Below are 16,356 nucleotides of genomic sequence, written 5' to 3'. Positions count from 1 at the left end.
TTTAAAGCTGTGGTGGCAGATCAGTAATTTAGTAGTGCCATTTTGTATGGACACATCCATAAAGTAACTGAAAAACCCAGTTAGTATTCACACCTGATCACACTTAAATGTGAGTGCAAAGTTCTCATAAATAGATATAAATAACATATGAGTGTAAGTGTATTTTCAATTTAAGGACTCTTTCTCTCTCCCTCCCTCTCTCTCCCTCTCTCTGATGCTTTGTTTGTAAGAAACAGAAGTTTTTCTTTTTTCTTTGTTTGAACTGAAACTCTTCTGATAGATGGCTTCAGGGAAGTTATATCTAGTGCGAGACAGTACTTAGCCTCGTGGCCTTCTTTAAACCCTGACAGACACCAGAGCTCAGTACAAAATTGCTCTGCCCAGAAAGCAGACCTCTTGCCTTGGGTCCTCAATTATTGCTTCCTAATCCCTGTCCAGAGTCTTTGTAGTGTAGTGTGCTGTGCTCTTAAATAAACATGAGGGGCTTAGGTCTCTTTTAGGGATGAGACTTCAACTTTAGCATCTTCAGCCTACTAATTGGTTTTCCTGAGGCAAAGTGAAGGAGAGCCTTGGGGCTTCTAAGAGGAAGTAAAGTGAATAAAGCAAGATAGACTTGAGAGAGATTCAACACACTTCATGTCTTGAGGGCAACACTGTTCCCACACATTAGGTTTGAGAAAAGAAATAATTTTCACAAATGATATTGCAAGATCATTTTTTTCCCCGTATTTAGTGCTTTGGCTTAGTTCTAAGTCAACATCAACTCCTTATTCATTAGCACTGTCAGAGAGCACTGTGAGACATTGACTTTTATGAGTATTTTAGGTCCTAACAGAGAAAAGCCGTTTATCCAGTGGCCAGTTACAATGTCATTTAAACATCTGTTTTCAGCATTCACTGCAACTGGTGACTAAAGGTGATTTTCAAATAGTAATAATGAATGACTTTGTGTCAAAAAGTCATTTTTCAGGATCATTTAATCAGGACCACAGCGATTTTTGTGAAGAAAAACCCTACAAACTAATTCATGTTATTCATACAGACAGGGAGCTGTGTATTTGAACTTGTTTATTTTGATATTATAAAATTACTAAATCCTAATAATAGTAACAAAAACAACAACAATAACAAAAAACATTATTATTAATATTATTATCCCGTTTGTTCATCAGGACTCTTTCCTTTGGTTGGTTGTTATTCTTCTGGTACTCAGAGTTTCTACTAGTTATCTGGGAGATCCAGGTTTTTGTGAAGGATGTATCCACTTTTAAGCAGTGTTACTTTGACAAGGGCTGCTGTCTTGTGTGTTCTAGACAGGCATCCTAAGTATTTGTTCTCTTCTCATCATCATCGTCATCATCGTCAGTCGTTAACAACAACAACACCATATCACTCCTATCCGATAGGCGGCGATATGACAGTGACAATAAATATGACGCTGTCTAAAATTCGTGGCAAAGAAAGAAGTTGTTATTGAAGATGGCGACGTCATTAGGAGCCAACACGTATAACAGACAGAATTGGGAAGATGCGGTATGTCAAGTTATTTTATCTGGAGCAGTTGCTTGCCGACTGAAGCCACTATGTTACCCATAGGCAGTATTTTTTCCAAGGCAATTTATCAAGCTCTTTGGATAAGCTATTTACTCCTTAGCTAGTGAGCGCCGCAACTCAGCGCATGGTGTGACTAATTCAACCAGGTGTCAAGTTAACACCTGCATGCCTGCATGTAGTGATAACTCACTCGCATAATAATGACTTTTAAATAGTTATGAAACTCAAAGAGTCTGATTAATTAGTTATTGGTGATTGTTACGAATACGTGGTTTCTACAGTAACGAAAATTATAGAAAATATATATGTTTTAAATGCCATTTTCATCGCCTTGAATTTTTTTTGGAAAGTCGTGGAAGTACATCTTCTTAGTCATTCACGTTCATTTGCAGACGTTATTCATGTGCAGAAATCAATGTAAATATTTTATTTTTAATAGCTCTAAAATATAGCTGCTGTAACTGAATACGAAACAACCAGCCATATTCTAATAGCAATGAGTCGCGCATATTCCTACACTGCACTTATTTTTAGAACATGTCCAAATAATTCAGCACAAATTATAACTTTAGCTATTTGCTTCTCAATGACTTCACATCTTTAAAATTTTGCATAATGTCAAAATGCTGTTTTGAATAAAAGATGGGAATAAACACGTGTTGTCTTGGGAAAGCCATGGATAAGATTTGACATTTCATCTCTGTCAAAATGATTGAAAACCTTGTCAGTAGAACTCGATATTGTAGCTTTCTGTTATGTATGGTCAAGGTCCGTTTGGTGTCGAAAACGGATACTTTAATCAGCCAGCGTTCATACGTCAGGTTAAGTTTAGCTCGAAGGAGATCATTGGAAACTCTTTCACATGGTTCAAATCTTGCGAAGAGAGCAAAGTTATAACAGATCTTGAATATGATGGTCACCTTTATTTAAATGAGTTGTATAAATATTCACTAACGTTAGGCAGATAAGTCTCCTGGAATCTCTCGTTGCTTGTTTTATGAGCCTCCCACTACGCAGCAATACAATGACGAGAATAGGAACATGTGCCCAGTTGTAATGTGCAGGCCTTTAAATAGTTTTAAGTGCATTATTTACGAGTTCAGCTGGTCTTGTTCATTAGCATTGTCATTAACTTGATAGCAAAATAACAAAAGCAACAAAGCTGAGGACTACAACAGACATTTTTGAGACTGTGGAAGCTTTATACAGTCTTGTTTTTTTCTTTTTTTTTCGTGGGAAATGATATGTGAGATCTAGAATTTGCTGCTTGGTCAGGGTTTGCTCAGCTGTCTCAGTAGGCACAGTAACAAGGTCAGCATGTTCATTCCTGTCAGGTAGCTACATTTCAAGGAGATCTACCTCAAAGTGAAAATCTCCCACAATAGGTTCCCCCCTGGCCTAGATACATTAGCTGTTTTTAGCTTATGAACAGGATGCTCTCTCTGGCTCTAGCTGAAAAGTATCATTTCCATTTAGTCACTGAATGTCTGTTGGAGTACTCTCTCTTTCTCTCTCTCTCTCTCTCACACTCACTCACACACACACACACACACACACACTGGTGTAACCAAGACTTTGCCTTCCACCTTGTTCACTGTGATTGCTTTGCCTATATTTAACCACCCTGATGAGGTGACTGATATTGTAGAACATAGTAAGTGACTGAGGAAGCTTAAACCAATTCCACATCTTCAGGTGTCAGAACAGCTAGACACAAAATTATACGACCATGTGTCTGTAGCTCTGTGCACATTAGAGATCTGCCACATGTTTAAGGGAACCTTATATCAAAAGGCCAAGGCTAGATCAGAATGTAGGCCTAAAATACTGCAATTCTTTTTTACCCCTCATACTTCTGTTTGATTATCATTAGCCTGCTGTGTGTGTGTGTGTGTGTGTGTGTACATATGTATATGTATTTGTATTTGTATGTGTATGTCCTATCCTTCACAACGATGACACCAATTTTTCTCTTTTCTAGGACTTCCCAATTCTTTGTCAGACATGTCTGGGAGAAAACCCTTATATTCGTATGGTGAGTAGATTTGTGAACAGTAAGATTTGATTTACAATTTCAGACTACTCATTGGTGTGGAGGCGGTTTCATTCATTAAATCGTGCTGTCTTTTTTCAGACCAAAGAGAAATATGGAAAAGAATGCAAGGTAAATGTACTTTTGATCTCATGTCTGTAAGGACCTTAGCACAGACAATAGTCACCCACTGCTTTCTAGAAGCTAAAAGCCACAGTGGGGAACAAGCCCGTATGCTAGCAGGGGAAAAAAAAAAAAAGTACTATATGAAAATTTCAGTAGAGCGTGAATGAATCAAGGTAAATAATGAAATTGCTGGTAAGCAGAAGTGAATGATGGCGTTTGTCCCGTCGCCGTCAGATCTGTGCACGGCCCTTCACGGTGTTTCGCTGGTGTCCCGGCGTGCGCATGCGCTTTAAGAAGACAGAGGTGTGCCAAACATGCAGTAAGATGAAGAACGTCTGTCAGACCTGTCTGCTGGATCTTGAGTATGGTGGGTGTTGAAGGATTGAATAAACTGCGATGGACACATTCATAAAATACATTTGTCTTAATTTGTCCAGGTCTGTGTATGGCCTAAAATAAATACGCTGATTCATTTTTGGTTGTTGTTGTTGTTGTTCTTGTTATGCAGGTTTACCAATCCAGGTCCGTGACACTGGGCTGTCAATTAGGGATGACATGCCGAAATCCGACGTGAATAAGGAATATTATACTCAAAATATGGAGCGAGAGGTAACAATAATTTGTAGTAGTCTTGGAATCATTGATGACATAATAGAACAAGTTCAAGCAAAAATGCTGTTTTTTTTTCAGGGGGGGAGGGGGTTTGTGATGATGGAACATTGCAAATATATTGCGATTAATTGCCACTTGTCTCTTGCCCTTATAAAAACACTTAGGCAGGTTTACACAGGCCCTGTCATTAACGGAACAGCTGTGAGGGAAGACTCTAAAAATAGTTAGCAACTTGAGACGGTTTCCCTTTGTAGGGTCTGTCTTAGCAGACGTCCATTTGTCAGTGAGGGCCAAAGCATTTCCTCACTCAGTCAGTGTGCATTATATTATATTATCCTAAGTGCTGATTTCAGTCATGTTTAATATCATTTGGTGATCTGCTTTTGTGTGGTAACCAAAATGGATCTTTTTTTGTAATTTGCAATAATTTGTTTTCTGTTGAAGAACACAGGTACCTTCTGAGGTAACTAACTGTTCAAATTGTAAAAATATGCACAAACATGCCCAAACACCACTACTCCTATGATATCTATTTGAAACCAGTCAGAAAATCATAGGTTTCCTATCATAGAGTCCTGTAGCTCAAGATCTGCCCTTCATGATCAGTGCCAATGAAACGTTGTTGAATTATGTGTTGTATGATCGTGATGCTTTCAGATCCAGAATTCAGATGGTACCAGACCAATTGGACAGCTGGGGAAATCTCCAAGCCCCAGCGACATGCTGCTAAAACTGGCCCGTACCACACCTTACTACAAGAGAAACAGACCTCACATCTGCTCCTTCTGGGTCAAAGGAGAGTGTAAGAGAGGAGAAGAATGTCCTTACAGGTGAAATGGTTGTTTATTTTTTTTGAATGAGCGTTCCAGTTTACTATAACGTATGGGGAGACAAGTGTTGAGTGGCTTTAAGTTGTAGTTACTGTGATTGTACACCAGGTGGTGATGTTGCACAAGAAAAGCTGCATACGACCAGACAGATGAAAAACTAATAGATGTATGCATGTTTGCCTCACATATTTCAGTTCTCAGTTATCACACATTCTTACCAGCTCTGTTTGACCACTTGGAATTCCATTAGATATGTGTTGTATTACAAAGGTTTCTTCAGTGAGAGTTTTCATGTTCAAGTGACTAAGACACCAAATGTTATTTCAATGTAATTTTAACTTTTGTCCAAAATGTATGCCAGCTAAAAGAGTCTTTTGATGTTTTACATTGCATTAATGTTGTATTGATAATGTCTTGACTGTGACTTTTCAGGCACATATTACTTTGTCTTAATCTCTCCTTGTTTTACAGACATGAAAAGCCCACAGATCCGGATGACCCGTTGGCGGATCAGAACATAAAAGACCGCTTTTACGGCATTAATGATCCAGTGGCTGATAAACTCCTGAAACGGGCCTCCACCATGCCCAGACTGGACCCCCCTGAGGACAAAACCATTACCACGCTCTACATCGGGGGGTTGGGGGAAAGTATCACAGACTTAGAGCTCAGGTAGGACCTTTCAACTTTTCTCAAGTGATATGAAGCATTCAATAAATCATAAGAGCTTCATGGAAAAAAAAAAAAAAACCTCTGGCTTCAAAGAGTGTCTGACTTAAAAGTTTGCGTTCGATCTTCTGGCTTCTCTTTTCCCATAGGAACCACTTCTACCAGTTTGGGGAGATTCGCAGCATTACCATAGTGCAGAGACAGCAATGTGCTTTCATCCAGTTTGCCACCCGGCAGGCAGCTGAGCTCGCTGCCGAGAAGTCCTTCAACAAGCTCATTATTAACGGCCGTAGGCTCACCATGAAGTGGGGCAGGTGAGAAGTCAATGGAATCAGATTATTAACTAAAACCATTTTAATCTCCTCAGTTCAAAGAGGGTCACCTTAAAACTAAAACAGGCTTTTCTCGTTCCGTATTTGTTCGTTTTAGCGTGTGACGTCGAAAATATTGAAACGGTTGCAGAGCGAAAACGTCAAAGGGCAAGAAGGAATGAAAAGAATTGTGGAGATGCTCTTTAAATAATTCTGTAATGTCAGAGAAGCGTGGCATTAATATGCCCGACGCTGATGTTGTCTGTCTGCTCCCTGCCCTGTCAGGTCTCAGGCAGCCAGAGGCAAAGACAAAGACAAGGAAGGGGTCAGTGAGATGGGCACGAGGTTGGAGCCAGTGCCGGGTCTGCCTGGAGGTAAGGATGTCTCTGATGTCTCTGTCTGCCTGTCTGAGATGCAGAAGATTTTTTTTATGGCAGTTGGGTGACGTAAAAGTTTGCCTGTTGTCGAGTCATTATGTTCTATTTTTAAACAACCACTGTGATTCCTAGCTCTGCCACCACCCCCAGCACTTGAGGAAGAAGCTTCAACCAATTACTTTAACCTGGACCCTAGTGCCCCTTCGGCAGTGATAAACCTCAGCCTCCCCCCTCCCCCTGGCCTGGGTAATCCACCACCTCCAGGTGCAGTACAACCTCCCATGCTCAGCTTCACACACCACAAATCCTACTCTTCTCATCTTTTAATATTCACCCATCCAGCCATCCATTTCGCTTGCTCTGGAGATCACCAAGTATCATTTCCTGTCTTCTCTTTTGAACCCTATATAATCTCTGTTTTCTCACGTTCACAGTATTTGGTTCTCCGATGTTCCATCCTATGGGTCCTCCTCCTCCTCCTCCTCCTCCTCCCATGGGCTTCAGACCTCCAGGCCACATCCACTACCCTTCCCAGGATCCTCAGCGAATGGGAGCTCACGCGGCCAAACGGCATGGGGACTAGTGAAATTGCTCTTCATTCTCTTGTTCCAAAGGTCAATGTAAAGACTAGGGGTCAAGTCTAGTGTGTCATGGAGCTTTCAACACTGCTCTGTAGCTATCTGTGAGTTCAGGTCTAAGAATGCAAAGTGAGTTGACTCACTGCAAACACGTTATCAGGTTAGGAATATTTTCAAATGAAGGTCTTTAGACTTAGCAAACATTCAACCAGTGGTTGATATGTGGTTGGGAAATGCTGTTTACTTATGCTAATTTGCTTAGGATTGACATGTCACCATCTCAGTTTTGCTCCAAGACTGTTTTTAGTTTATAAAAGTTGAAGAGTAAGACTTGAAATCTCATTGAGTGAGTGTTGAAATGAATTGTGCATGTTGACTGAACAGTCCAACCATAGAACAAATACAAGAAGTTATTATATTGCATTTAACATCTCATGTCTCGGAAATATCTACTTCCACTGCTGTTTTTCGGTCCTTTTGATCAAGAGTTTAAAGCACTATTCTTTCAGAAATAAGTACTTTTTAATTTTAATTTGCATTTTGAGAAACAGAACACTGAGTTTGACCTTAACACAGTTTTAGACACATTTTTGTTGATGGTTTTGTATTTGTTCTGTCAGGTTTTGATATAATGTTCAGGACGTTTTTTTAAGCTATTGTGTCGCATTTTTTTTTCTCCTCTGTATGTTGTCCCCCTCAAATATCTAACCATCATTCCCTTACACGTCATTTCAAAGCCGTCAAGCACATCTGGAGGTATTCAGTTAGCACTGTTAAAACACAATACAAATACTGAAGAAACAAAACAAGCTGTGAACAAAGCTGCTATCTCAAAAAAATTGTGCTGTTGTGTGTGTGTGTGTGTGTGTGTTTTTTTTTTTTTTTTTCCTTAAACAATGATTGCATTGCTACGCATGAATATTCTGCTGTAGTTTCTTGAGAAGTTTCACCCATTGCAAAACCCAAAGGCATTGTCCTTGATGAGGGAAAACCCCTGTGCAGTGAATGCCACAGTCATTTGACCCATGCTGGGGTTGCCGGTATATGACCGGTGACTGACAGTGGCACTTCACAGGTCATTGGACTCGGGGCAGAAGCTGGAGCCCCAGCCCCGGGGCGCTCTGTTGAAGTTGGGCCGGTGAGACATGCGATCCGGAGTAAATTCGGGCTGATTCTGAGTGTCCAGAACCTCAAAGCCAATGATCGGGATCACCCTCTTACTGTGCATAGGACCTCCAAAGGGTATGGCAGCTCTGAGAGGGAAAGAGAGGATTTAGGTCCATTACATATGTAAGCTCATATTATTTACACTCACTCTCTCACTCTCACACATTATCTATGCCTCTTATTCTAATTAGGGTCGCGGGGGTTGCTGGAGCCTATCCCAGCGTTTATTGGGCAAAAGGCGGGGAAACACTCCGGACAGGTGGCCAGTCCAGCGCATGGCGTTGTATTTACACAGTTATTCTAAATTAGTGTCAAATTAGAAAAATAGACATGGGGATGGTGCCAAAGAGTCTTTTGTGTGTATATATATATATATATATATATAGTGTCCCTGATACAGGGTCATGCTGTCTCTTTTTCTGTGCTGCTGATCTAGCAGAGGCCTGGAAAAGGGCATGTGGTTTCAGAGTGACGTACATCTGCATGGATTGAATGAGTATACTGGGAAATATGTACAGCTTACATGCACTGCGGGGTTTAGATCTCCCCAGAGAGCCTCAGTAGTATTTAAGTCTCCTGATAATAATGGTAATTCCAAACTTGATCTTTTTTTCATTTTAAGTACTTCAAGGATTATGTTTAATGGCTAAACAGTTCAGTTTGTGGTTCATCAGTACAAAAGCACTATAAAACATAGACTAAAACATAACAAAGACTAAAACATAAACAATGTTTTCCCTCCGTTTAGATAAAAATCCCTTTTTCTGACAAGCAGTTGTTGTTCGAGTAGAGCAGCATTGTAAACCTGTAACCACCTACTCTAATGGTCCTGTCCCACAATCTGTGGCTTCTTTGCAAATCTGACAAGTGTTTCAGCAAAACCGTTAAACATTTTTCACTGAGTCTTGGGTTGGCTTCAACTGTTTGATTTACTTTACAATATTTCTGACAGTTGAAAATACTAACTGGAACTATTTAGAGCTCTGTTTATTGTAAAACATCTCCAAATACCATTACCTTTTGTCATTTTGTACAAATCAGTTGCCATTATTTTCAACTTTTAAGTCAGCTGCTTACAGGACAGCATGTCTGTGGAAACCAGAGAGTACAACTGCAGTCTGTGAGATTAGGAAGTATGAAGTTACCTCAGGCTGTTCAACCTTGGAATTCACTTCATATGACTACTTGGAGCCTTAACCAATGACTCAGCATTTCTCAGATTAAGAAATCACCTTAAAAGTGAATTAAAGGGTGCCCAATTTATTCATGTGCCATGTTTACTTTGTTATTTTGAATCCGTATAAAATGCAAATTAAAACAAACGTATGGTCAAATTTATTTTATAAATATCGTGATTTGAAATTTGAATGTTTCGCAAAATGTCAAAAAAAAAAGTAATAAAAAAAGTTTTGACGTTTTTATTTAAAAATACAGTAAATTCAAAAAAAAAAAAGAAAAAAAAAGAATGGCCCACAGCCAAACGAGCACTCTGCTCTTATCCTATGCTTCAGACTGGTGATGTAATCTCGTGTGTGTGCGTGTGTGTGTTTGAGAAACCTGATCCCCTGTGTGCGCAGTTAGTCTTGAGGGGCTGAAAGGCACGTTGCTGGTGCTTATATTTAAATCGGTTCTCAGACAGTTGCACCCCACCGAAATCAGCGCCAGAGACGAGATATTGTTTCAAATGGGAAGACTCACTGGAAACATGGAGTGATGCCGAGGAGATCCGACGCACATCGCTGGGATTATAATTTGATTGTGCTGATTGGTATCCCATCAGACCTCTTTAAGGCGCATAATCACCGCCCATGTCCTTAATGCGCCAAAACCTTTACTTGACCTGTGAAATTTTATCATAATCTGCTCTGGTCTTTTGTTACTGTTGAGAATAGAACTAAAGCACTGACCATAAGTCCTCTCAAATAAGAGTGTTATTTTAAGAACATCCTCTCACTAGGTTTGAATATTTCAACCATACATGGCTACTGGGCCAACACGGTGTATTATTTGGATAGAATTATAGATGCTCTTGATCTGCATTTTGCGTTTCTCATTTTTTTTTTTCTTTTCTGATTTTCATTATTGGCGTTGTCAGTCGTCTTCCGTGGTATCTGTGTTAAACCATATCTTTCATATTGAGACGTATTTGCTGGGCTGGCATCTTATATCACGCGCTATAGGTAGACTCTTATATACATCGCTGTTTCATCTGTTGAGTACTGTTTGTTAGTGCTTAACGACAGCCGTTCTTTTCTTTACCTGTTGAAGCATCTGTAGCTTGCAGGTTGTAGTTTCTGTGAGGGCTCAGGTAACTGGGCATTGAGAGAAGACAGAAGCTCTTCATCGCCTCCCAGGGCTTCCCTCCACGGTGAGCAGTAAGACTTTGGAATCACTGTGATGTTGAATTTCTCACATGGAATTTCCTTCAATGGCCCAGAGTAACCTTGGAACAGAGAAAGAGCTCTGGAGTTACTTCCACTAAGAAAGCATTGACAGCCTAGCTTAGCTGATCTGACTTGCACGTTATCAGAATACACTCACACGCTCACACTGTAATACACAGTACCAGAGGAATTTCCCAGTCCTTTACACATTCACACATACTCTGGCCTTGAACTCAAAGTGACAGTTCAAGACTTTCATATTCAGAGTTAATCACACTTTTCCCTTCTGGGGAGACACCACTGCAGAGAAACAGCATATGTTCACTTTGAGGCCATATCTGGAAAGCTGAGTGAATAGACAAAATAACTGAGCTAAATAGAATAGACTGCAATTGACCTCAGATGCAGGTCTGAACTGTATCCTCAGGTGGGTAAAGGAGGTATTTATATCTGAGAACTGGAAGGATATATGCACATTTTTGGAATATACATTGTAAGAAACCTTGCAGCTGTTTGAATATCCAGTATGCCTATGGATAGAACCACAGTCATTATTGTGCGTTGCCATGTTAAACAGAACATTACCACTTGCTTTGTCCTGGCACATATGAACAGAGAGGTTGCTCAGTATGATGTTGCTACTAAAGCCAGGATACCTGGAGCAAGCACATTGGGACTGCCTTTCTTAGCCACTGTTTTCCTCAGTGTTGTCACCAGACTGTGTTTTCCAGGCATGAGATAGCCCACATTCTCTTTGCCTGCTTGTGTTTCAAGCATTGTCTGGTTCTGGTCGTGGTGTTGGTCCAGGTTTTCCTGGAAAGCAGCCCAAAAACATGAAGAATAGCTATGTATTTTTCTCTGCCATGCACACATATTAACATTCACTGTAATTAAGACAATTTCACCAGTCCTTGTTCTTTAAAAACGAATTATAATTTTCTAAATGAAACTTTCAATTCCATGTATAAAGTCCTAATGCTCTTATGCTGTAACCATGAAGCATTTTCTTCTAATTGTTTTCTGTCCATATTTTCCACAGGCTCATGAGACCTTCTCCCCAACAGCCATCAAGCAGAAACTGAGATGAGAACAGCCAGAGTTTCATTGCCTCATCAAACTAAGTCCACCATAAATCCAGCTGACTTTTTAAGCAGGACAGACTTTCACAATCTACGTCATCAGGCAGGTTACGTAACGTTGTTTATATGCACTCCAACAGTTGGTGACTAGTTTTTTATTTATTTATTTTTTCAAACCATTGTTGTTTGTATACAACACATATGCGTATGGTATCTGTTTGCACATATGGATAGTTTTTGTAAAATATTCTTAAAACCTTACATATATTACAGTAGAGTCGCCTGCTGACTTTTCCACGGTGAATCTGTCCACTCTACGCTGTCTCTCAAGGAACATTCTGGAACCTCTGTTTGTTGTCAGGTGCAATTCCTCCATCATCACATCCTTTGGCACACTGATTTTCTTCCCCAAATCCAGCCCCTCTGAAACACACACACACACACACACACACACACACACACACACACACACACGTATGAATACAAATGCTTTGCAAATTCTGTCTCATCAGCATAAAAGACTTAAAAAAATATACAGGAAATATAAAGTTATAATCCAAAATGGGATTCAGCTTCAACTTACATGATAAACATTCCCAAAATTCAGAAACTAGTTTTGTCAAGACTAAAATAAAGTAACTTTATCTGCTGCAGTGTTTCATGAACAGGAAAACTGGTATAGTGGACAAGGAGTTCTACAGAAAGCCAGAAATACTTTATAGAGTACTGATGTATAGTCTGCTGGGCGTGTCATCCTTAACCACCAGGGCCAACCCCGGTGTTCCCCTGGATTAATAGAGCTCTTTTAAAAACTAAACCGAACCGTGTGGTGGCCCTTTTTTGGGTGCTTAAGACCATGTTACTGTTTGTTGTGAGATGATGTAGCATAGAAACTGTGCAAGTCTATAAATAGGACGTTTGGATAAAGACACCCTTTCTGACTCTGAGAGAGACCATTTTGGTGTGTGTGAATTCCAGTGATTGCACCAGGGCCTACATCAGGATCCTCCCCTGATGTACCCACATGACATTCCCGCTCGGGGCTCACATTTAGCTGAGCTGGGGGTGTCGCGAGGCCAAAAACACATACGCGTGGCTGAGGTCATCGGAAAAAAAAAAAAAAAAAGAAAAAAAAACAAACTACCTAAAATCATTGGGAGTCTTTCCTTGGCCATGACGGGAATGCTGTGAATCTTCTCCGTTTGCAGATGAGATGGAAACTTTGATTTATAAGCTGGTATGAGGACACCAAGAGAAATGCTTTGATGTCTTCCTGTTCATGTCACTCAAAAGAAGAGTTCTGGCGACATTGCTCAATCACTTCATATTAGTTACTGTATGCAATACGTGTGTATATAACACCTGAATACAAGCTAAGTTATTCATCAGCCAATATTGTTTTCCATCTGGATGTAAAACTGCTGGCTGTTTCAGTCCACAATAGAAGGGGAATAATTACCCTAAAATAATGTCAATTATACTGCATTTTTAAATTAAGCTACATATGTTTCTGACTGGTTATGTCATCAGATTTATGGAAGCTTATGGAAGCTTATGGAAGATTTAGGCATGCCCAGAAAGCACATTCACCCTTTGTATATTCTTTACTCAAGTCCTTGACATGATAAAATGTCTTGGTTATGTGCTTTGTTTGCTGGTCTGCATTATCCTCACTGAAGGAATGGCGTGTGTGTGTGTATTTATGTGTGTATGTGTGTGTATGTATGTGTGCATGTGTGTGTGTGTGTACATATGTATTTGTGTGTGTACGCATGTGTGTGTGTGTGTGTGTGTGTGCGTGCGTGCGCATGTGTGTATGTGTGTGTGTGTGTGTGTTTGTGTGTGTGTGTGTACGTATGTGTGTGCGCGCGTGTGTGTGTGTGTGTGTGTGTGTGTGTGTGTGTGTGTGTGTGCGCGTGCGCATGTGTGTGTTTGTGTGTATGCATGTGTGTGTGCACACACGTGTGTTTGTGTGTATGTGTGCGTGTGTGTACATATTTGTGTGAGTGTGTGTGTGTTTGTGTGCGTGAGTGTGTATGCATGTGTGTCCCACCTCCTCGGGCCTCTTTGCTTAGTGTCAGGGCCTGCTGCCGTCTCTGTTTGATTACACTGTCATGTGCCATCTGCATCCTGTTCCTCCTGAAGTATCACAGCAAACGGAAAAGAAATCCATAAAGTATATTATTTTATTGTATGTTATATTTATTTCAGAAGCAGAACTGAAGCAACAGGTGCGCTTATCTTAAAAGGAAACTACATTTTGCATGTAGTTTGGCAGTGCTGAATTTACAGTGGAATTTGGTAAGCTGATTTATTAAGATAATCTATTGAACGATTTGAACCTCAAACATTTGGCAAACACAGAGATCACACACATTTGACACCTTTAATAAGAGCACTTATATTTATATCTTGAAAATACATACCCCTAACATCACAAAATTAAAGCTCAGTTTTAGTACAAGGGCAGTGGCAGTTATGGGTAAGTTGTGCATCTGTTCATCCACATTTATTTATATCTGCATATTCTCATTGATGAATCGATATTTTTTTACGCTCTGAAGGTACAGTTACAATAAGATTAAAATAATGTGGAGAAATTGGCAAATTTGTGCCAATTTCTTAAAATTATTAAAAAGAAAAAAAAAAAACAAAAACAGAAAACAAAAATATGTTGCTGTGGCAATCTATCGGTCTAACGGTTAAGCTGACTGTTTATCTGATTTCTTGTCTGTTATCTCTGTATTAAACCTGTCAGGCCGACTCTGTCAGGCCAAAAGTTGCTGGCGGATTTTGAGTGAGAGGGCACTCTTCATCATAAACAAACAGACAATGTATGGAAATAAAGAATTAGCTGAGTAAATTCACCCATTTGCACCCCAACCTTTTCACCTAGAGCTCAATGCAGACTCACCTGAGTGGGATAATCGGCTGAAAATGTTGGCCCTTTGTGGATGATGGCTGGTACTGTGATGCTCCTGTGTCTGTGTCTGAGACTCTAGGAGGATTTGGAGGGGAATGGCTTGTATAGACACAGCCTTGACTCTTGGCCTGCTCCTGTGCTTACATCACAGGGGTAAATTTAGTCAAGAGGGGGTGACTGGCACTGGGGGTTATAGGGTGGATAAGGATTTACACCCCTGACCCACCCCTGTATCCCCCCCCCCCATAATAAAAATCTGATCCAGGCTGTGCATGTGCGTGTGTGTGTGTGTGTGTGTGTGTGTGCATGTGCGCGTGTGTGTGTGAGCTAAGAGAACAGCTGACAGTCCTCAGAATGTGACTGCTAGATCTGAGATGCAGATGATAAACATTTCCGACACACTTGAACACAACAGCTGGTCATTTCCCTCCCTGGGTATTTTACAAAGATAAAGAAAAGGGATATTTGCGTATCTCACCTCATTTGACCTGTGTTTGGATATGGAGAATAGTCAAGATGCCAGGGCCAGAGGTCTTGAGTAGAGTGAAAAAGTTGAGGAATTTATGATGTCACAGTCTATTTGTGTACTGTTGTACATCAGCCATATCAATAGTTCAGATGCTCCATTGATTCAATATTTCTGTTTAATACACAGTTCCAGTTACATTGACATAACTGCCAGACTAATTAAATTTTAAATAATTCGTTTAGAATGGATGAAGATTTTTTTTAATTTCCTGTCCAGCATCAATTTAAGACAGACTGGCCCACTGATTGGCACACTGACTACATCACTGTGGGGAGTCGGTCATCCATTGTGTAGTATCATCATAGGAAATAACAGCGTAGGAACAGGATACCGTCTCCTGACTTATCCAGCGAATGGAGCTGATAGTATCACCACTGCTGGTCCCCTTGAGTCCCAGCCCCAATCAGTGAAAATGACACAGATTCGATCAGAACCGTAAATAAAGTACGCACTTCTCTGTACTGTTAGACGTTCATAATGAGATATTGATTTCCCAGCTCTTACCTGCAATTCCATCCACTAAAAATCCACAGAGAGCAGGATCCGGTGATGGCATTTTCAGAGGCCATGGAGTTAAAGTGGTTTGTACAAAAATACTCCAGCATTTGATCCATTCGTAACGTGATTCGTTAGGCGTATTGTCGATGCTGACTGTAACGTGGTATAGAGACGAATTAAAGCTACGAAGGTTTCAATATACTTTGTGAAAAAAAAAAAACAAAATAGAGGAATAGGGAACAAATTTGGCAATGAAATGTGCAATTGCAGCTTCACATAATACTTTACTTTTGTTAGAGAGCTTATATTTCAATTGTGTCACACGCCCGTTTTTGACTATTAGTGAGAAGATTGTCTGACTCCTTTCTTGTTCCCAGCATCCATCCTTAACCCTGTCATATCTCATCTTTCTTCTGACTACAAACCTGAATGGATGGTATTGTGCCAGTGCTCTTATTAACATGCCAATAGGCATGGCCATATCAGACAAAGAAGGGGAAACACCTTAGTGTTACATGAGATACTGATTGTGTCGGGAAAAGGGCTCTTAATAAGATAACATTTGCTCCTGAGAGCTGACCAAACCAGCTGGCTCTTGTCATGTGTTCAATAATGGAAGTGACAGTTGACAACAGGACAAAGGTTCAGTGTTCAAACTCAAGTGTTTGTAGAGTACCTTTAATAAAA

At 40.2% G+C, this 16,356-nt stretch overlaps 2 protein-coding genes across 2 annotated transcripts; one reads left to right on the top strand and one right to left on the bottom strand.

The window, feature by feature from the left end:
- Window positions 1–1,468: 1,468 nt before the first annotated feature.
- LOC115805505 (pre-mRNA-splicing factor RBM22-like) lies at window positions 1,469–7,688 on the top strand. The gene is made up of 11 exons (XM_030766107.1): window positions 1,469–1,533; window positions 3,536–3,589; window positions 3,689–3,718; window positions 3,947–4,079; window positions 4,221–4,321; window positions 4,982–5,154; window positions 5,626–5,826; window positions 5,973–6,137; window positions 6,420–6,508; window positions 6,644–6,775; window positions 6,946–7,688. The coding sequence occupies exons 1-11, from the start codon at window positions 1,480–1,482 to the stop codon at window positions 7,092–7,094; spliced, it is 1,281 nt and encodes a 426-aa protein (XP_030621967.1). The 5' UTR covers window positions 1,469–1,479; the 3' UTR covers window positions 7,095–7,688.
- A 470-nt stretch (window positions 7,689–8,158) lies between these two features.
- On the bottom strand, window positions 8,159–13,848 carry myoz3a (myozenin 3a). The gene is made up of 5 exons (XM_030766783.1): window positions 13,773–13,848; window positions 11,982–12,142; window positions 11,297–11,453; window positions 10,516–10,699; window positions 8,159–8,342 (listed from the first exon to the last, which is right to left on the bottom strand). The coding sequence occupies exons 1-5, from the start codon at window positions 13,846–13,848 to the stop codon at window positions 8,159–8,161; spliced, it is 762 nt and encodes a 253-aa protein (XP_030622643.1).
- Window positions 13,849–16,356: the final 2,508 nt, after the last annotated feature.

Source organism: Chanos chanos, chromosome 2 (assembly GCF_902362185.1).
Source record: "Chanos chanos chromosome 2, fChaCha1.1, whole genome shotgun sequence".
In the NCBI taxonomy this organism is placed as follows: Eukaryota; Metazoa; Chordata; class Actinopteri; order Gonorynchiformes; family Chanidae; genus Chanos; species Chanos chanos.
This window is presented reverse-complemented; position numbering and strand designations above follow the sequence as displayed.

Bases quoted from the DNA above. Each gene is read 5' to 3' on its own strand.
- LOC115805505 (XM_030766107.1), top strand. From the start codon at position 1,480: ATGGCGACGTCATTAGGAGCCAACACGTATAACAGACAGAATTGGGAA. The intron at 3,590-3,688 runs GTGAGTAGATTT...GTCTTTTTTCAG, and splicing joins AAAACCCTTATATTCGTATG to ACCAAAGAGAAATATGGAAA. The intron at 4,080-4,220 runs GTGGGTGTTGAA...CTTGTTATGCAG, and splicing joins TCTGCTGGATCTTGAGTATG to GTTTACCAATCCAGGTCCGT.
- myoz3a (XM_030766783.1), bottom strand. From the start codon at position 13,848: ATGCAGATGGCACATGACAGTGTAATCAAACAGAGACGGCAGCAGGCC. The intron at 11,454-11,981 runs GTAAGGTTTTAA...GCTGCTTTCCAG, and splicing joins GCGACTCTACTGTAATATAT to GAAAACCTGGACCAACACCA. The intron at 10,700-11,296 runs GTATCCTGGCTT...CTCTGTTCCAAG, and splicing joins TCCCAATGTGCTTGCTCCAG to GTTACTCTGGGCCATTGAAG.